The sequence below is a fragment of the Pipistrellus kuhlii genome, unplaced genomic scaffold (assembly GCF_014108245.1).
Source record: "Pipistrellus kuhlii isolate mPipKuh1 unplaced genomic scaffold, mPipKuh1.p scaffold_m20_p_14, whole genome shotgun sequence".
Taxonomy (NCBI): domain Eukaryota; kingdom Metazoa; phylum Chordata; class Mammalia; order Chiroptera; family Vespertilionidae; genus Pipistrellus; species Pipistrellus kuhlii.
In genome coordinates, this window is record NW_023425449.1 from 14,445,592 (window position 1) to 14,468,203 (window position 22,612).

General features: G+C 36.1%; 1 protein-coding gene across 2 annotated transcripts in view; it reads right to left on the minus strand.

The window, feature by feature from the left end:
- The window catches only part of EIF3E (eukaryotic translation initiation factor 3 subunit E), a 36,136-nt gene extending 13,877 nt beyond the window's left edge, over nucleotides 1-22,259 (minus strand). The window contains exons 1-7 of one of the 2 annotated variants that reach the window (XM_036436787.2): nucleotides 22,086-22,259; nucleotides 18,510-18,624; nucleotides 17,002-17,119; nucleotides 13,894-13,936; nucleotides 12,767-12,871; nucleotides 6,843-6,968; nucleotides 6,068-6,192 (exon numbers count right to left, since the gene is read on the minus strand). In XM_036436787.2, coding sequence (XP_036292680.1) covers nucleotides 6,068-6,192; nucleotides 6,843-6,968; nucleotides 12,767-12,871; nucleotides 13,894-13,936; nucleotides 17,002-17,119; nucleotides 18,510-18,624; nucleotides 22,086-22,175 — 722 coding nt within the window. In that variant the 5' untranslated portion in view covers nucleotides 22,176-22,259. The remainder of the gene's footprint in view (nucleotides 1-6,067; nucleotides 6,193-6,842; nucleotides 6,969-12,766; nucleotides 12,872-13,893; nucleotides 13,937-17,001; nucleotides 17,120-18,509; nucleotides 18,625-22,085) is intronic. The other variant, XM_036436788.2, reaches the window with a different exon arrangement.
- Between the last annotated feature and the right edge of the window lie 353 nt (nucleotides 22,260-22,612).

A 22,612-nucleotide genomic window follows, 5' to 3' on the forward strand; every position in this document is an offset into this window, starting at 1 on the left:
AGAATGCACTAGTAATAAAACAAAACAATACACTGCATTATGGGGATAAACAGCATTTGAAATACTGTCTAGGCATGTGGCATCTCTGGGACTCACAGTGTACAGAGCAATAACTGCGAGGCAAGGAGAATGCAAGAATATATGAGCTCTGTTACAACTCAGCTCTACCATACTCTTTAAAAGCTGCCAAAGACAACACCGCAAGAACCCCTTTATCCATGATTTTGGTTTGCACAGTTTCAGTTTCCTGTGGTCAATTATAATCCAAAAATATTAAATGAAAAATTCTAGAAATAATACCTAAGTTTTAAATTTCAAATTGTTCTAAGTATTGTGATAAAATCTCAAGCTATCATGCTCTATCCTGCCCATAATGTGCATCATTCCTTGGTCAAACACATCTACACTGTGTATAGGGTTTGGCAAAAGTAGGTTTACAGTTGTTCATATGGAAAATACAGTAATTAATAATAACAGAATCAACTGTGTTTCATGTACTCACAACTGTAAACCTACTTTTGCCCACCCATGGATATACCATACAGTATTTGCCTACCCATTAGACAATTAGTAACCATCTCAGATCCAGTGTGAAATTGCAGTGTTTGTGTTCAGGTAACCCTTATTTTACTTAACAATGGTCCTAAAGCCATTCACGTAGGTTTATTACATATAGTTATAATTTTTCTATTTTACTATTGTCTTTAATCTCTTACTGGACCTAAAATTTATAAATTAAACTTAATCATAGGTATGTAATTATAGGAAACATAAAGGGTTCAAATATTTATGTTTTCAGGTATTCACTTGGGGGGTCTTGAAACATATCCCCCATGTATGGGGGTGGGGCAGGATTAGTGAATATTAAATGAGTGTGGCTATGTTCAAATAAAAATTCATGAACACCAAACTTTAACTTCACCCAGCCAGTGTGGCTCAATGGTTGAGTGTCAATCTATGAACCAGGATGCCAGGGTTCCACTACCAGGCAGGACATATGCCTGGATTTTAGGCTCAATCCCCAGCAAGGGAAGTGCAGAAGGCAGCCAATCAATGATTCTCCCTCATCATTGATGTTTTTATCTCTCTCTCTCTCTCTCTATTCCTTCCTCTTTGAAACCAATAAAAATGTTTAAAAATAATTTAATTTCATGTAATTTGCATGTCACACAACATTCCTTTTCATTTCCCCAAACAATTTAAAATGTAAAAGCCATAAAAGGCAGGAGGCCAGATGTATTAGTCCATGGTCCATAGTTTGCAGACCCCTGGTACACACCATTAATATGGTCCTTGACTTCCAAAGATGGCAGAACTCCCTACCTTCCATGGCGCATTCACGCATGCAAGTATGCATATAGGTCAGTACATAAAGGAGGGGAGTGGGGATTAAGGGTAATATCTTAGTTCACATTCTGGTACAATCAATAATTATATATTTAAGTTGAAATATAAGCAAAACCACAAAGGTGGTTAACAGCCAACACATGACCATTGTGCTCTTTTTTTCTACTTGCTTTCTTATCATCTCCTTCCTTCACTGTCACTTGAAATTTACAGGCCAGATCAACTCTCATCTTCACTGGATATTCTAACTTCTCCAGGTATCACTGACAGATGTTAAAGCTACTATTTGTTTAGCATGTACAGTTATTTGTACCTAAATGTTCTACACTATTTCTTGTGTTATTTTTTTTTTTTGAGTCAGTAAGAACCATACTGACCCTATATTTGAAATCTAATTTTATCATTTTTTCTTTTAAATAAGAGCCTCTGCATTTATCGCCTTCTGAAGTTATATTACAATAGGTCAGTAAAACTATTTTAGTTTATTTTTTCTCTAGCACAACCCTGCTCCAATTGTGCAATGTTATAGAAGTTTTTCTATAGCTTTCTAATAGCAAGCCAGAATATTTAGTAATCAAAGGATAAGACAACATATGCCCCCAAATAAAAAATACATAAGTATTTATTATGTGTAGGATGTTAAAAGAAGAATAAAAATTCTGTTCTCGAATACACTTATAATCTCGTTGGGAAGATAAGGCAATTATAGGATTTTCATTTAAAGGCATTACATAATTAAATACCAAATATGTGGTAGACACAATATATCGGACTTCATGAATAAAGTAAACCAGCACTGGAGCTTAAAATACAGGCAGACTTTGGATAGGTACAAAGAAGAAAAAGGCATCTCCAGAAAGACAAGCTAAAAGAACAACAGGGGAGAATACTTGGTAGAACTCTAGAAGATAAAATTTGTAGATGAAAATCTTAGCGGTCACCCTAAGCTTGTGGTCGGCAAACTGTGGCTCTCGAGCCACATGCAGCTCTTTGGCCCCCTGAGTGTGGCTCTTCCACAAAATACTATAGCCTGGGCGAGTCTATTTTGAAGAAGTGGCTTTAGAAGTTAAGTTTAAAACATTTGGCTCTCAAAAGAAATTTCAATTGTTGTGCTGTTGATATTTGGCTCTGTTGGACTAATGAGTTTGCTGAACACTACCCTAAGCTATAGTAAGATACCCGCATCAAAAAGATCAGGAACAATTAAAAATTCGGGGGGTGGGGGGGAGGACAGAAAGGTTAGTCAAGGATAAATCCAGGACACTATCTAATAAAACTTGAAATTTTTACTTAGAAAACAAATTAAACACTCTTGTGCTAACTGAACTTTAAATCTTTTTTTCTTTTAAAATTGGAGAGTAACTAGGGCATTATATTACAAATGCATTCTTTTCCTGAATAACATCTACATTTTGTGGCCAAGGCTCATCTCTAATAGCCTATGAACACTGCTGTATCATACACCTGATACCTTATCTTATGTATTATGTTACATTTAAAAGTTCAACATTTTTCAAATGTGTTAATCATCTCCATTTTAGATTCAGAATAATTATGACAGAAATGGTAATATATATGATGTAAGAGACTTTAACCTGCAGGTGCATCTAAACTTTCACTTCAAGGACACAAGTATAATTTATCTCCAAAGTATTTTTATATTAAAAAAAAAGCCTAAAATAATAATCTATATGAATCATTAATTTAACATATACTCTATGAATGACATTAAATTGTATTAGTAGAAGACTATCACACTTTTCCCATTAATTTCTATTATCTATTAAAGACTATTGAAAAACACACAAAGGTCAATTACAAGCTACACAATTATTCTACTTAAAGAATATGCAATCCAGAAAAATGGATGAAACAATTATCTAGCAAGCCAACTGAGTGTATTTTCATATGGAAAAAAGTTAGAATCACACGAAATCCAAATAAGCCATGAAGACATTACTAAAGAAAAACTGACCCTATAGCAAATAGAAAGAGTAAGCACAATATCTTGGGGGAAACTGAAAGTTGTAACACTACTGAGTAGTTTTTTTTCCTTCCATATTTTTCGAACAGGCTGTTATATAAAATAGGTACAAGGGGTTTTTTTTGACAGGTGAAAATGCTCAACAACCAATTTACGGTGATTGCTGCATCATTTGATAAAGTGAATAAAATCAGTGAATTATAAACAAACCAAATCTCCTGGTAACCTTAGCACAAATAAAGATAATGCCATCATACTGTACTAGTAGTCACGGTTATTTTTCACCACTACACTTTTGCAGTTTTTAAAAAAAGTATTTCACAATTATGTCCTTGATTGGACAATAAAAAATATTCATTTTTAACAACTCCAACTTTGCATGCTTATCTTTTAATGTTCTGTATGACTAAATGGGAAGTATGTATAAAGTTCTGCTATGTACTTGGGTGTCACAGTTCTTAAGTTGAAAAGTACTTATAAAACTGAGTTAGCTGCAAACTGAACTAGCTGCTTTTCTCACAAAAAAAAGGACAAACCAAAGCTACTTAGGTTTGAGCATTTGGGAGAAACTTTTAAAAAAATAAAGTGAGCCTTTTCTTCAAATAAAACAAATGACAAAAATCCAAGTTTTCAAAAAAATAGAATTTTGGAATATTATGTCACCAAGAGCTTAACTATTTCCAATACTTGAAGCCTTTTCTAATAGAGTTAGTACTGATATTAATGAACGTGATTTTTTGGTATTATGTAATGTCAACACGTAAGATATTTGGAATACCTATTATCTCAGTGAACCAGTATTTCCCAAACAGCCAATGAAAATGTTATAAATCATGCATGGGTAAAAGACCCTTTGAAGTGCAAAGCCAATCACTATATTTTAGAATACCTACATTGTTTAGAATCCAAAAATTAAATATGGTTTTAGGTACCACATTTCAGTAACCTTTACAAAACTACTACCTGAAGAGTTTTGGTATATTGTCAGAAACAATATTCTGAAAAAGGCTATTTAAAAACATCTCTCCTTCCCCAATACATTGAAAAAGGCTATCTAAAAACATCTCTTCCCACTCTACAGCAGTGGCTCTCAACTTGTGGGTTGCGACCCACGGGTTGAGAACCGCTAGCAGGGTCACCTAAGACCACAGAAAACACAGATATTTACATTATGATTCATAACAGAAGCAAAATTAGTTATGAAGTAGCAAAGAAAATAATTTTATGGTTGGGGGTCACCACAACATGAGGAACTATATTAAAGGGTCACGACACTAAAAAAGGTTGAGAACCACTGCTTTAATGTATAGATGGATGGTATTCCTGGGATCTTGTTAAAATGCATTTAGTTTTTCTCTAGGGAAGGGGTGGGGAACCTATTTTCTGCCAAAAAGACCATGTGGATATTTATAATATTCTCATTCCACATAAAATTATCAAGGCAAAAATTGGCCTGCTATACTTGGTCAAACATTCAAATAACTCACCATAATGCCTTGGCAGGACCACACAAACGGCCAGCAGGTTGGACATTCCCCAACCTTATTCTAGGGTAAGGTCCAAGATTCTGTATGACACTTATGATGTTGGCTTAGAGACCAAACTTAAATAGCACTTTACAGTGCTTAGAGTGCACTTTTTATCAAATTATTTCCTTAAGAGTTACATAAGCTTTTTCTTTTCTTTTCACAATTTTTATTTTTTTCAATTATAATTGACATTTAGTATCTCATTTAAAAATAAAAGAGAAAAATGCGAATTGACCATACCTTCGCGACGCCCACAGCCAATCAGAGCAAGTATGTGAATTAACCCTAACAAAGATGACGGCTAATTTGCATACACAGGTGCTGAGTGGCCTGGGTCCCAGGAACATCCTCTGGACCCAGGCTGCTCCTAGCCTGTAGGTCCACGCTTAGGCCTTGAGCAGGAGGGGTACCAGAACACACCCTGACCACTCGGAAGCCTATGGGTGCAGGAACCAAGTGGCTGGGGGTAGGGCGGGAACATCCCTGCCTGCAGCTGCTTGCAAATGCTCCAGCACTAAGCTGCGGTTGGGGTCCACACCCCCACCCCGGAGGCTACCGCTGCATGCAGCCCAGGGGTCCCTGCATGCCCCCCAGCCTGGCACCCGTGGTGGGGCTGGCTGCTGGCCTTGGGGGCATTTGGCGACTGGATATTCCCGCCCAGCCCCAGCAGCTTGCAGGATTAGCCTGGTCACTTGAAATCTCTCAAGGGGTCCCAGATTGGAGAGGGTGCAGGATGAGCTGAGGGACACCCCCCATCTTCCCTACATGCACAAATTTCGTGCACCGGGCCTCTAGTCTATATATATAAAAGCCTAAGTGACTGTCCAACTAGTTAACCAAGCGATTGGTTGTTATGATATGCACTCACCACCGGGGGAAGATGGTCAATGCAGAAGCTTCCCCCTGGTGGTCAGTGTGCTTCCCACAGCCAACCTCCTGAGGCTGGCCAATCTCCCACGACCTTCAGCCAGGCAGAGGATTCCAACTGTGCATGAATTGGTGCACCAGACTTCTAGTTATTTTATATTAGTCTCAGATATACAGCACAGTGGTTAGATACAAGCTTTTTCAATTAACAAGTACATGTACCACATGAAGAGGGGGGGAAATGGCAACAAATTCAAATGCTAGGGAGAAGTACATTTTTTTTTTAAACTATATAATTTCATATAATTAAAACCAAAATTATGTAGTGAAATTAACTTACTGTGGCTGGTAAAGGAAGAGATCAATAATATTATCGCGCCCTTTGGGGTGATTGAAGAAAACAAACAGAGACCAATGAATGAGCCATGTTCGCTGCTGAAGAGACTGGAGAGGAGAACTCACAGACTAAAGGGTTAAAAAAGTACACATAGGAAGTATTAATATATGAGAAAGAGGCAAGGCAATGAACACTGCTTATCTCAGAATTTTAGTTAAAAATGAAAATTTTCTAAGGCATGTGGTAGGGTCATTATGATCAAAGTATAATCTCCTAGACTACTACTCTATATGATCCTCAACGTTCAAAAGTTCCTCATTTTCAGAGACAGAATCAATAATGTCCATTAAGCCATTTGTACAGAGGCTGTAAATTATAGTTATTTCAGAAAATATTTTAAAAGTAAGAAATAAACTAAGCACTCCAAAAGTAGTTTTATTTATTAAGCATTATAGATGAAAACTGTCATCTTCTGCATATAGGACTTTAAATAATAGGTGGCACTAACAGTATTATGTAATTTTCACTGATACAGATAAAAAAGGTACAGTTGTTAACAAAAATGAAAACTGAGTTCTTTTCTCTAAAAGCCAAAAGAAGCGATAGCTACTTTCAAGGAGATTCAATGAAACTAGTCAACCCACTGTGATTTTTATGTCTGGCCAACAGAAGTTAAACTTAACATTTTAGTTTAGTTTGTCTTCTTCTTTTTAAAGTACACATAAAGTATGAAGGACACATAAAAATTTCAGAAAATAATCGAAAGTGTTGAACTCACGTTATTATCTATGGTCTCTTTTAACCGTGTAAGGTCTTCCATGGCTGCATCCCAATTCTGCATTAAGATTTCAGAAGCCAGTTTTCCCCAGAGTGAACTCAAAGCATTTCTATCCGTTGCTGGAACCTATTTGAGATATCATAATTAATTATATTCTAAACCCTAAATCTATCAAGTCTACTAAAAGATCACTGCCCAAAAATTCCAGTCATCTAAGTCTTGACTAGATCACACTGATTCAAACCACTTTCATTTAACTTAATTATACTAAAATAAAAAAAAACTTCAGGTCTTTAATATTCAGTCTAGATCAGAAAATAAAGAGTAAGTTAAAACTAGAATAAAACACCAGTGTTTTGTGTAATCTATTTCAGATAATTTACATACAACTAATCAAATTTTAGGCACTTACGACTTTGGAAACCATTAGATTCAGAGGCAATTTATTGCTAAAATCAGTGGAGTGAAGAAGATGTGGGGTCTGATTTATAATTTAGAGGAATTATTTCCAGAACAAAAGAAAATTCTAGATTATGACACAAAGGGAAAGAGTTATGGAGAAAAAAAGGTCTACTGGCTAATAACAATTGTAATCAAAGGAGTATGTACTGAGTATTATAATAAAAGTTTGTTTACTCATATAATTCTAACAAAAATCCCAAAAGGTAAATAATAATGTTTTATTCACATTTTAAAGACAGGGAACTGATGTAAGGACAGTATAATTCATCTAAAATTTAAACTTCGATCATGGAAGCTATGAATTTTATACCCTAGTGTGAACGTACAAAATTGGACCAAGGGACACCTTGCCACTGTTAAAGAGGGTCATAAACCCAAAACACCTATACAGACTATGCTAAATGACAAAAACGAGTAAAGAAGGACACTCAAACTCTGAACTGATCAGATGTGCTAAAGCAGCAGAAGTGAGGGTATTGCACAAAGAATATAACCCTAAGTTAAAATTTAGAATTTAATCTTTCATTGAAGCATTTACATGGTAGTATAATTCTAACACATTAGTATATATTATAATTACATGTTACATAAAATTGCATGGACAGGACTGGAAACCCAGCCACCAATAATTCTGGCTCTATCACTTAATATAAAAAGCTGAACCATCTTAACTTTAGCTTTCTCGTTTACAAAATGGAGATAGTAACTGAACACACCTCAGCTGCTGTACAATCTAAATTATATAATACATGTAAAGAGATTACAACATCATTTGATAAAAAAAAGACTCAGGAAATAGTATCCAATGATGAAACTAGAAATGATACCAGAGTACTATATTTATCTAAATTATGAGGCTCACGGTATATCTAAACCAGACTGTCTATACTGAGATCCTTCCATTGATGGCAGTAATAGCTCAAATGTAATCATAATATTTAGCAAACTCTAAGAACATGCAAATAACAGACTAACTGTATATTACAGACTAACTCTGTATATTAAATTTGGACACATATCTATGAAAACACTGAATATCCAGGACTTTATTTGTAACAGACAAAAACAAAATTATCCAAATATTCAACAGCTGAATATATACGCAAATTATAGTATATTCATAAAATGAACTTCTACTCAGCAATAAAAGAACCAAACTTCTGATATACACAAAATAATACAAGTGAATCTCAAAATCTTGCTCATCAAAGTAAGCCAGGCACAAACTTATATATTTCATCTCACTTATGTGAAACTCTAGAGCAGGCATAAGTAATCTACAGATGAAAGGCAGATCAATGGAAAAACCAGGATAAGGTATGACCACAAAGAGGCACAAGGGTCTTTCTGGGGGGAAGAGAGATATTCTTTATCTTGATTTAGCGATACTTGCATGGGTATATACAGTTGTCAAAACTCATAGGAATTTAAAAATTAATTTATAAAAATCCATAAAACCACTTTTCAAGTTATAAAGGATAAAATGTTTGGTCCTTAACAAAGAAATATGAGTATTAAACTATTAAATCAGCTGTGGACAGTTTGCTCCGTGGTTAGAGAGTCAGCCTGTGAATTGAAGAGTCGAGGGTTCAATTCCCAGTCAAGGACATTTATTTCGGTTGCAGTTTTGATCCCTGGTCCTGGTCAGGGTGCATAGCGGAGGCAACCAATCTATGTCTCTCTCTCTCTTTCTCTTCCCCTTCCCTATCTCCCACTCTCTCTAAAATCATTGGAAAAATATCCTCAGGTGAGGATTAAACAAAATCAAAATATTATATCAAATCTAAGATGCCATCATCTTTAAGGATACATTATTTTATGTTTGTTAAACCCAAACTACAACCAAATCAAGATACATTCCAATTTCAGAAGATGAATTAAACTGTGTATCTGGCTGAAACCGGTTTGGCTCAATGGATAGACGTTGGCCTGCAGAGTGAAGGGTCCAGGGTTCGATTCCGTTCAAGGGCTTGTACTTGGTTGCGGGCACATCCCCAGTAGGGGGTGTGCAAGAGGCAGCTGATGGATGATTCTCTCTCATTGATGTTTCTAGGTCTCTATCCCTCTCTCTAAAAAATCAATAAAATATATTTAAAATAAAAATAAACTGTGTATCTGAAAGTCAGTATGAAATAGATATCTTTTGTACTGATATCATCAAACTGGGTAAATAAGATCCGAAATTTCGGTCAATATTCTAAAGCTTCCAAAAGCCATCATTATCCAAGCTTCCTAAGTCAAGGAAAAGTACTTTTAAATCAAATGGCATTTAACAGTAGATAAATTCTAAATTGAGTGTGGGGGGGAAAAACTATAAAAAGATGATCAATAACAGTCTTAGTATCTTAAAATCACATTTATTTCAAATAGCTACTAAATGAGGAGAGAGGTTATAATTTAGAACCAAAGGTCATAGGAAGGGCAGATTAAAAAAAAATAAAATACAGTGTTAATGACTTCTAAATTAGAAAGAAATGTTAAAAATTTTCTATCAAATATGCCTCACCGTATCATTTCAAATTAATGCATTTCTTAGCACACAAGTCAAAGAAGTTTCACCTCCAAATAGGGTTCACCTAAGCATTCCTGATGTATTCTAAAAGCCACTAAGTTTTTTTTTTTTTTTTAAAAAGGTGGATTCTAGGGTCACACAGCTTTAATTTATACAACACTGACCTACAATAGGTCACTCGGAGAGTCAAATTCTAATCTCAGATCATAGTTACAATGGTTCTTTCATAGCTTATGTTTCCCTAACCATAGATTTAAAAGAATAACCAATCACCAGGAAAGAATTCAGAAATGAAAAAAGGCTATTGCCAAAAAAAAAATAAATAAATAAATAAATTTTTTAAATGAGCAAAACAGCATTCATCCCAAATCCAAAACATGATTTTTATCTTTGCTTGTAATAAAATCTCAAACAAATGTACAGATTTTTATAGTACCTATCTCAATCAAAAGAAAAAGAGAAAATAATTTATATTTTATTAAAATTTTGCCTTGTTAGCCAAAAGGAGATGACTAACTCCCATCTGTCTCAAATGTTTTGTGGCAATTTAAAAATTAATTGTATATAATTTCTAAGACCTATCCAATGTTGATTGCTCTTAATGTAAAATAATAATTTTGTGTTCAGATCAAGGAAATCAGTTATTTAACCACATGTCATTTGAGTTCCAACACAAGATTCGTTAGGCAATGTAAAAGTTTAAAAGTAACCCAGAAATTTCTAAGGTTGAAAACTAACTTGGATCTTAAAAAGAATAAACATAAAAACTCCCCAAACCTGTAAATATTTACCGATCACTTGTAGAAAATGCCAGGCTTAATTATAAAAACCGTACTACATAAATCTAATAATACCATTAAAACTAGAATATGTTATATATGTTAGGATAAAAGCTTTTTGTAGCAGCGCAGGGCGTTTTTTAATCCCCAGAAGGTTCATGCATACTACTTTGGCTCAAGTCCATGTCATTACAGTTGGCTCTTCATACTAACCTGCTTTCAAGGGTGGATATGCTAGAAGAGTTTCAATATCTGGATTTCCAGCAGTTACCTTAAGTTTCCATGTCTTAGCAAAATGGCACATTCACTCACTGACCAGCAACAATAAATTTACTGTGCTAGAACTCTAACATGATACTAAATCTTCATTCTCAAAATTCACTCCCAGCATTAACAAATGATATGAATAACCAGCTCTTTTCATGTTCCTGTAATCATATCAGCCTTCTGATTTTACAATCCTGGTTTAAGCTGTTTACATTTCCAAAGTAATCAACTTTTGCTCTCCTAAATCCTTCATAATATTCAGAGTAAAACTGATGGAATTTTCTGATAAGTCACTACAAGTTTAGCATCACTGATTACCTTTAATGCACTTGCAAGCTAACCACAGTTAACCTACAAATTAAGAATTTGCTTACAAATGGGAGCAAGAGGAAATTATTCCAAATCCATCTTGGAAATAAACTAAAAAATCTTTATTTCTTTAGAGAAAAGTATTTTAAAAAAATGAAGCCGTGAGCATGCCATGCCTTTCCCTTTTCTTCCCCCTTAACCCCCACCAGGCACATCATCATGAGTTTCCTCACTGCCAACCTCCAAGGGCCCTTCCTGTATCTCCATAACTTGTTCCCTAAGCCAATTTCTTCTAGGAATTACTTCTTCTGCCTCTGTGATTTACCAAATAGATGTTCTCTTACAAAAAGAAAGAAAAAAAAAAGAAAAAAGAAGAAGCCATCTAAGTACTTTTTTAGGTGTAGAAATTATCTGAATTAATAACACTAATCCCAACCCTCTGACCCCTCTCCCCCAAACAGAAAATGTAATTTCCAAGAATTCAACTAAAATAGCAGCCACAAGTCTTTTCTAGAGAAATAGAGACTTAGGTATTGCTTACTAACCCGAAGTGAGTAACAAATTATAGTTTCTCAAATGAGAGGTTAAATACAGGGTATTCTGACAACTCCAGAAGGCATTTATTAATAAAATTACTTAAGGCAGAGTGAGAAAAAAAATATGTCAATTTGAAGGTCTAATATTTTTTCCTTTAGCTTCACACAATTCTTCCCTAACAAAAGCACTGAATTTAGGAATTTGTCAGACAAATAAAGATAACAAGGCAAGTTATGATTAGGAATTTGCTCTAGGAATTTGCTCAAAATAGTACCATTTAAACTCCACTCCCTGCATAATGGAAAGCCATTGAGCTTTTTATATTCTAATTAGAGGCCTGGGGGATGAATTCATGCATAGGTGGGGGTCCCTTGGCCTGGCAGACCATCAGGGCCAATGAGGTGTCAGGAGGTTGGCCAGTGGGGGAAGGGGTCCACGGGAGGTTGGCTGTGGTAGTGCATAGACCACCACGGGGCAACTCCTGTGATGAGCGCCTGCCCCCTGGTGGACAGTGCATGTCATAGTGACTGGTCGACTGATCAGTCGCTTAGTCTTTTATATATATATATATATATATATATATATATATATATATATATTTAAAAGCTGGTTACAAAACTAAATGGAAATAAAGTTACTATTAAGGCAGATTATCCCCACAGTTGTTTAGAACAAGTTTAAAGAATATATATATATATATATATCAGAATAATGGATTTATTCAATATACATTAAGCACTGGCAATGTGCCACTCACTATACAGCAATATCACATCATGATAGAATTCTGTCAGTGCTAAAATACAATTATACATCAAATAACAAAACTGGCATTCCCACTTTTGGGGATTCCAAGGACAAGTTCATTCTCCCTCCACATTTTAAGGCTCTGTATAGGGTTTTCTGTATCTATTTGATTTTTGTTGGAGAAAGTTATTGTTTTTTAATCCTTTTATCAACAACTGTTGAAAACACAACAGACGGACCAAAATCTATAGATATATTTTGAGAATCCAAGGGAATTCTACAAAAGAGAGGACAAACAAAAAATTACTTACCAACACTCTAAAGAAGTAAAGATATTCTGCTGCTCCAGAGTAATTCCCACATTCATATTGGAATTTTGCATATCTGTAGAGTGTATCTAAATATTCTTGCCTAAACTAAAAAAAGAAAACAAAAAAGCTGAAGTTCTAGTTTTAAAATATTTACTCCTTTAAATGCAATTCTGTCAAAGTATTCTAAAAGTTGCCATAAAAAATAAAGACCCTCAAAACATAAATTTAAGAATTGGTAAATTTAAACACTCATAGTTCTGGCCTCAAAGAATTTTGAAATGTACCCACTTTGTTAACAATTGATACAAACTTGAATTGCTGCTGAAAGTTTGATGTGTGTCTTAGCTGATGACCAAGCTTAGAAAACTTTCAGACATATGTAAGGTTTTTGTGATTCAGTACAAATAATATGTACAATAAACTGTTCTCTGTGAAAACTGGCCCCCCAAATTATGCCAACTTTTAGAGTTGATGCAAGAAAAAGTGAAGAAATATAAGAGGAGAGCTCCAAACTAGATCATTAATAAATCCACTAAACATTCTATATGGAAACTGGAAAAAGTATTCTGCATAATGGTCAGCATTCCTCTTGTTACAATAATTGTTAAATGAGAGAGAACACTTGAATGCAAGTTACAAATGTGATAGTATGCAAAGCCTTATGCTTTGAGTTAACAAGGGAAAAGAGATTGGGAGATGGCTAGAAAAGACTGTATCATTCCTTTACTTGTGAATTTGGAGATTTATGAAGGTCTTGATAATGCTACTTTATTCCACAAGGCAGCCAAAGTATTACTTAATTTTATTACTCAAGGCATTTCTCATTCAAATTTAATTCTGTCTTTACTTATTAGTTACTAATTCATCAGAAACATAAAACATCATTACCTGATTAGCCCAAAAAAATAAATCCAAAGTTTAGAGACTTTGTGTTACCTAAAGATAAGTATATTATTTTTCTATCATTATCAATTTTTAAAATCTAGTTTCAAAAACATACCAGATATTACTTAATGAATGGATCTGAAAATTATATTCCTGTAGAACAAGGAACCTATCTATACAGCACTATTCTTTAATTACCCTTATAACATGACAACTATAAAAATTTTAAAGGCACTACTTACACCATGCTTGTCCGCCAAGTAGTCAAACAACATACGACCATCCCTTAATAATAAGAACAAACGTTACTGTATTTCATAGTCCACAAAAAAGCACTTCTAACTTATTATCCACATAGCCACTTTAAATACCTTAATACCCAAACACCAGAAGTAAAATAGGACTTCCAGAATAAAATAAACAGAATAGTAAATATTCTGAAGAAATAGAAACTCAAGAATTGCAAGTTTTAAAATTCATTTCAGATTTTTTAGTCCTAATTGAAAACCATGTGTTCTGTCATACCACATCCATGGTAATGCCCTTTTAGAAGAGTTTTTAGGTAATAAAACCAGAACATTCTGTTTTTAAAGTGAGATCCAATAATAGTCAACTCAGGTAATAACTTACTGAAAATAATACATATGGTCCCAGATTTAAGGTGGTTAGACTTATGAATTTTCAACTTTGCAATGGTGCAAAAATAATATACTTTAAATTTTGATCTTTTAATGGGCTAGCAATATGAAGTGTGTTAACTCTCATGAAGGTGGGGAAGCAGCCTTTCGATCATGAGGATAGTTACACTCTACCTACAGTGTATTCATTGTATTAGGTAATTTTTCCCCATTGTAGGCTAATGAAAGCGTTCTGAATTTAATCAACATATGTGTGGCTATATGCTATGTTGGAAAGGTTAAGTGTATTAAATGTATTTTTTACTTACGATATTTTCAACTTAGCATGGGTTTACCAGGATATAACCCCATCAAATATAGAGTTTCTATATTTGCTATCTTGAGTGTACATTTTAAATAGAAAATATAGTTACAGTACAAAGATTGGAATATGTGGACTGTACAAACTAATAGGAATTAATCCTATATAAAAATTTTGTCCCACCGGGACCGGTTTAGCTCAATGGATAGAGCGTCGGCTTGGGGACTGAAGGGACCCGGGTTCAATTCCGGTCAAGGGCATGTACCTTGGTTGCGGGCATATCCCCAGTAGGGGGTGTGCAGGAGGCAACTGATCGATGACTCTCTCTCATCGATGTTTCTAACTCTCTATCTCTCTCCCTTCCTCTCTGTACAAAATCAATAAAATATATTAAAAAAAAAAAAAAAATTTTGTCCCCCTCCCAATTTGTTAGTATTTTTCACAAGGACTGTAATTTAGCAAATTTACAAGATTAATAAATCATGCCTAACTTATTGGACATGTATGCTACATACCCTATGTAATTATCATCTATACCAACGTGTCAAATAACCCAATTCAACTTTTTATTTTTTTAGCTTTGCATAATTTGATATGTTTTCAGGATGGTAAAATGGTGACAAAGACTCCAAGGAACAAGTGATAGATGGTTACCATTGCCTACCTGCTAGACATTTTTAAATATAAAAACCTTTTTTAATGCTCCTCCCAGGATGTATGCTGTGTCATGTCTTTCAGGAGCATACTTTTACTTGAAGTTATTTAATGAGGGGTTGATATGTTATCACTAAAATTATGGGTGTATTATAATGCAGAATATGAAATATATGTGAAATTTCAACATAAAAAGATTAAATAGTTTACATGTTTAATTGGGTTACAAGTTTTTAACAAACAATTCCATCCTTTCATTTATCTCCAATTGAGTGTATATTAAGCTACAAGGAGTTATCTCTTTCTAATATTTGGTAAACAAATCCATATTCACCTTATTCATATCCTAAATCCCATTACATCTGAGTGTTTATATGACTAGATTTACAATTTAAATCCTAAATTCCTGTTGTACCCTAATTTCTGGGTTATTTCAGTTGTCCCTTTGTGGTTCCTTACATAAGACTTGAAGGTCTACAATTACTCATAAATATTTGTAAGTAGTTCAGTATTAAATATGTATATGTACACGCATATAGCTATATATAAATACATATTATATATAATAGCTTTAAAAATATAGCTATCTCTGTGTATGTGTATACGGACTGCTGTGTGTAGATATATATCTATGTAGTAAAATATGGTGTGGTATAGTAAAATACATTATAATATGGGATAGTAACAGTGTAGTTATTTGCTGCTTTTCTAACAAATATCTGGTAATACTTTCTCAAGTCACAAGTGAAAATTCAGAGCCAACCTCTCTAAACTTCAACTTGGTAAAATGTCGTAAGAACTAAAGGTACAACATGGCAAAATTTGCAATTTCTCAAGGGAATATATTGGTAGCTAAGGTTTAGCAAAAGGCAATATTCAATTTAGTAGATTTTATTTTCAAACATTTGAAATAATTGAAAGGGCTTCAATTAGTGATATTAAGTCAGAGTAAAGCAAAACGTTTTCTTGGAAACCAAACAATAAGTTTTTCTAGCTAAGGAAAAGTTAGGAATAAAATAACCTTATCAGCTCTACACCCTTCTTGGGCTGGGCATCAGGTTGGAAGGATATGGGAGAATGGAGCAAACTGATAAAGTGAGCTAAGGTTTTCCTTACAGCTAACAACCCATGTGCTCTAGGTACTGCCTAGGCACAGCATTTCTCAACCTCAGTACTACTGACATTTCAGGTTGGGTATTTCTTTTTTGGAGGGCAGGATATTGTCCAATGTATTGTGGAATGTTTAGCAGCATCCTTGGCCTCTCCTTGCTAGGTGCCAATAGCACTCCCCCTGTTGTGAAAACCAAAAATGTCTCCAGACATTACCAAGGAGACAGAACTAATGCAACACAACCAGATTTAGGTACATGGTAAAGAAGTTCTAAAAAGAATATTAACAGCCCTAGCCGATTTGACTCAGTGGATAGAGTCGGTCTGTGGACTGAAAGGTCCCAGGATCGGTTCAAGGGCATGTACATTGGTTGCGGGCACATCCCCAGCGGGGGTTGTGCAGGAGGCAGCTGGTCGATGTTTCTAACTCTTAACCCTCTCTCTTCCTCTCTGTAAAAAAATCAATGAAATATATTTTAACAAACAACAACAACAAAAGAATATTAACATTACGACTTTCTGGTCCCTATACAATAAGGATAAATGAAAAACAAAAATAAGGATAAATGAATCTATCAAAGTTCAAGTTAGCATTTGTATTAATCTGGAAAGAGAATTTTTATAATTCTACTTAAGGAAGAAGTTACCTGGTTGACTGCATTTGCCTTGTAGTTTCTGGATCTTCAAACATCTTCACAATTGGTTCCGTTTCTGCCTGAAGCTGTTTCAGTTGTGCAACAACTGTGGTTCTTTTCTCTCTCAAAGCTAATTAAAAATGGAAAGGAGTACTATAATGTTAAACTACAACTGCTCCCCAAGAGGATGTCTCTGGAAATTTTCATTTTACTTAAGTTGTGCATATATGTATTTACCCTAATAGATTCATTTGCCAATAACCACCTCAATAACTCCCCCAGATCAAATTTCTTCTTTCTAGCAATGATAAGGCACATATAGGAAGAAATCATTTTACTCAAGAGAAACTGGGGAATAGAGAGAAACAGCCTGGGACAGGGAAGGGAAGAAGGGAGGGGTGTCAAAGGAAAAAATGATTTAATTCTACATTTCAGAGACTTCATTCCCAGTGTTTTTATATTTGTTCTCATTAAATTCTCTCAGGTGAATATATTATTCGAGTTGGTTCAGAGGAGTTTACATATTATTACTATGTTTTCAGCCAAGTTTAATGGGATTTAAATCCAATCAGCAATCTCTCTTTTTGCTATAAATGTCTAGTTCTGTAATCTCTCAAACCCAATTCTATAGTTTCTTTTTACTATATCATGAAGAGTCAGAGAAAATTCACATATAACCTACCTTGTTAGCATGTTTTAAAGTTTTAATAAGAACTTTTCATCACAAACTAAAATTTAATATAAGCCAAAAGATGATTATGTTTAATGTAATAACTGCATTATATATTACAAAATACACACTAGAACAGTGTTTCTCAAAACAGAAGGGGATCTGTGATCAAATTTTGAGAAATGTCAATTGAAACAAAGTAAATTGTTCCTGTACAGAAAGAGTTTTACATTATTTTAAAATACTCTGTGCATAAAAGAAATGATACAGAATATTTCAGTATTTTCCAAACTTACAGACCACCACTTTAAAAGGAACATCTATTATCACAGAAAACAGGGATTTGAAAACACTGGGCCAGTAATTCTCCAGTGTGGACACTGGACCTCAGCCAATGGTTTCTAATTAGGCTGTAGAATTTGCATTTCTAACAAGCTCTTCCAGGAGAACTAATGATGCTGGTCCTGGGGACTATACTTTTGAAGACTACGGCTATACCTAGATGAAAAATAAATCCTTAAGCTAATTGAAAAAGTTAATCAACCCAAAAAATTGCCAAAGTCTTAGATAAGTCTCAGGCAACAATCTGATTGATAATCATAACTCTGATGATACTATGAACTAAATACTATAAAGGTATTTTATGATCATGTCTTAAAGCATTTTCACATCTTTTATGGTAAGAAAATAATATGCTTTAGAAAACCTATAATCTTAGTATAACTTTTCATCCAAAGAACTTTTAAATAATTATTAAGACTTTTGGCTACAGCATTTAATAAATCATAAAACTTTAATTCACACATCCTCTGTTCACAAGACAAGCTTCAGTTCTAATAACAAAACTTACCATGAGGAATATCATCAGAATAAAGGTTTTTGTATACATCCATAGCAAAGTCTACCATGTTGGTATCACTAAGGAGATCCAATTTTCCTTGTAATAATTCTTTTTCATTATAAATCTGCAAGAGACAATTACTTACTATTGATAATAAGTACACTGAAGTTCCTTCAAGTAAAAGACTAATACCAAGGTAAGTTTACCTGGAAATATACTTCCTGAAATATAATTTTTTTAAATAAAATATTACATACTATTAATTCACTCTCTTAGAAGACAACCTACAGAAATATAATAATATCCTATTTACCTAATAATTTAAAAATGAAGGCAATTGCACACTGCAAAGCCATTCCCATCTAATTCTAATTATCTTATTTTTTACGTGTCCCTATAAGTGACCTTTTATCCTTTCTAGAACAAGACTATGCCTAAATAAACAATCACACCAACTCCATAGGTAGGCACATATGGCAATTAGAACTTAACTATTAAATTGATGTAACATTTTATTATCTCAATATCCACGTTTTCCCATCTCAATTTAAAGTAGCCTCTCCTGCCGAGACCGGTTTGGCTCAATGGATAGAGCGTCGGCTTGGGGACTGAAGGGTCCCGGGTTCGATTCCGGTTAAGGGCATGTACCTTGGTTGCGAGCATATCCCCAGTGGGGGGTGTGCAAGAGGCAGCTGATCGATGACACTCTCTCATTGATGTTTCTAACTCTCTATCTCTCTCCCTTCCTCTCTGTACAGAATCAATAAAATATATTTAAAAAATAAATAAAATAAAGTAGCCTCTCCTTTATCTCCACATATTTTTTCACCAGTTACAGTCCTTTATAATGCTTCCCCACTCATACCACTGAAACATAATTAGCATTCAACTAGTGATCCAGTGTATGAAATTCAAGCACATTAAGGGGATTAATTAGAGGAAATAATTTAATATTGCTATTTGCCCTTTCTCTGTAATAGAAGTATCAGATGAAAGAAAATTAGTAAAATGTATATGAAAACCTTCCTCCTATTAGAGTCTGGGGCTCACACAGGACCCAGAGTCAAGTCCCCGCCCACCCACACGCACCTCCAAATTGAGTGAGACCCAGACCTGCCCCCACCCCCTCAATTGGGCTAGATCCAGACCCAGCAGTCCCACCCTGGTGAAGTCCTGCCAGGCAGGGGGCGTAGCCTCAGTTCCCCTGGCCCAGCTTGAAATCTATTTCTATGTCTTCTCTCTTTATTTCTAATATTTCTCAATCCCTGGGCACCTCCACTTAGAACCGGTTCATTCATCTCTCTTTCCATGCGGGACATTCCCCCCAGCTCAGGCCCCCGCAGGTGAATGCTTAATTCCATTTATATAACATCAAAATCTGCCCTAGCTAGTGCATTTAAGTGGATAGAGCATTGGCCTGCAGATTGAAAGGTCCTAGGTTTGATTATAGTCAAGGGTAAGTAGTTCCTTTGCAGGTTTTATTGGGGCAACTGTGTCTTTCTCAGATGGATATTTCTCTCTGTGCCTCTACCCCCTCGCACTCTTTCCAAAAAATAATTGGAAAAAAATACCCATGCGTGAGGATTAATAGGGGGCGGGGACACACACACAGAAGACACAAATATGTATTTATTTACTCATTTATTAAATAATCATTCAAAGCCTTTATGCCAGACTCTATTTTATGTGCTGAGAACAAAGAACCAAACAAAGTTCCTGCTCTTTCTCCAACATTTCAAATTATCCTCACGTATCCTGACTCTCCTAACCACCTATCCTTCAAAACTCAACTTAATTAATGCTTCTCTTCCTCAAAGTCCTTCTGCCCAGATTAGAATCTCAATTTTGACAGCACTCTGCCAGTACTTTTCTGACATGTCACTTTTTGCCTTATACTTAAAAGACCTTCATCTCCTCTAAAAGACAGGTACAATTTTAGTGATGAGGTGTCTGGGTTTTACCTGGGACTTATCACATTTCCACAGGAAGAAAGTACTGAGCACAGTTACTCTGCACTGATTCTCAGCCGCCATTTAAAGTTGTTTTGCCATAAGACATACTAATTTACACTTACATATTCCTCCCTTGGAAAATGGAAGTATAAAGAATACACGAAAATGTGAAGTTTTGGTTAGTTTAGAAACATTTCTACAAGTAGCTGGCAAAGGATTTCAAAATTCGGTTATTTCTCTATTATTTATCCAGAAAAGAAAACAGAAGACAGGCTCTAAGATATAGGTGTAAGTACACCCTATGTGAAAAAACACCAAGGCAAAACTATATCCTTTCAAAATAAAGCTTTATAAGGAAAGACATTCTCGAACATTTAAAAAATAAACTGGGTATTTCCTAACATCAGCAACTTCAGAGTTGTCTATATGTCCTTGGGAAAGGATCACATGAATCTGAGGATTAAATATTTAAGGAACCATATACAAGAACATTTGAAAAGTTATCAGAACACATTAATGTTTATTTGTAGGGCTTCTTTTGTCTTACTTCTATTGGGGGGGCCAATCTATTTCCCAAATCTGGAGTTCCCTAATAGACTTCATGTTTAAACCTGCTTCCGGAAACAGAATTCATTCATCTTTCTGGCCTAGGTCCTAATGCTTTCATCCCAGTAATACTACCTTATGAGTATTTAAAATGCATCATTTCCCCAATAAACTCAAGGAATAGCCTAAGCTCAATATTTCAAAACTCTTAGGACTGAGGCAGTTTAAAAAACGAATTACCAGGGCCAAATAGTACTTATTCCGTATATCTTGAGCAGCTTAAAATGAACATCAACCACCAATTCAAATCACTCCAAGTGTGTGTGTGTGGTGTGTGTGTGTGTGTGGTGTGTGTGTGTGTGTGTATATACATATATATACATATATGTGTGTGTGTGTGTGTATATATATATATATATATATATAAATAAAACTGGGAAAGAACTTTTAGATTAAAATGTGTCGGTTGTGTTTTTTTTGGGTGGGAGGGGGTGGGATCCCCAACCCCATCCGACAATCGATTGCTTCACTTGGTAGAATGGGCTCCTTACCCCAAGACCAGGAAAAACTCCATGCAAAGAAACGCACAACTTTTATGGCACTTAAAAGTGCTGTATATTTCACTCAAATGTCAGGAAATTAATCCAAGCGACCCGGCAGGCAAGCACAACCCTCCCCGCAGTTCCCGGAAGGGAAGTGAACACCTCTAACCCTCCCCGCCGGCTCTGAGGAGTGGGTCCGAAGTAAAGGTCCCAAAACCAGCGGCGCCGCGTTCACTTCCGGGGGGGTAGGGGGTGGGGATGGGGGGAGCCCCGGGGCCTGCGCACCCCAAGAAGGGAAGCCGACCCCGCTTTCTCCCCCAGATCTCCCGTGGTCACCTCGGCCCTCCTCGGGGCCTTGAGTCCGCGGGCCAGTCCGCCCCGATGACGCTCAACCCCAGGAGGTCCCGCCTGCCGGCCCGGCCGGGACCAAACTCGCGGCCGGAGGGAGGCCCCGCACGTGTGTCAGGCGGACCCGGGCGGCCGCCGCCGCCGCCCCGCGCCCCCCGCGCCCTCCGCAGCTTCCCCGCACCCCGGGCCCCGCTCACCTCCTTCACGGAGAGAAACTCCAGCAACGGAAAGACCAGATGCCGATCCAGAAAGTGAGCGATGCGGGTAGTCAGGTCGTACTCCGCCATCTTGCCAAGGAAAAGGAGAGGCTCGGCTCGCTACAACTTTATTGACAGCGCCGGCGGACGAACAGACAGGCCCCGTGGCGCGCGCGTGCGCACTCGGCGCACTCACGCTGGTTAGGGGGCGGGGTTTACTGCCTAGCGCTCGGAGACCGACCGCGCACGCGCGCGCGGGTGGCTCTGGCTAGGTTGGGACTACTAAGCGGGTCGGCGGCAAGTTTAGTCCGTTTGAAATGCTGTCAGTGTCCTACGATCCATTAATTTTCTGACGTTGAAAGGATCGGCGGCAAGTTTCGTCTGTTTGAAATGCTGTCAGGGTCCTGGGATCCATCCCGTTAGTATTGATAGATACTGTACTGAAGACCCAGAATTGCTGAACCAATGTAGGCAGAGGACGAGATGCTGAGCACCCCGCTCTACAGAAAGTCACATGCAGGGGAGGA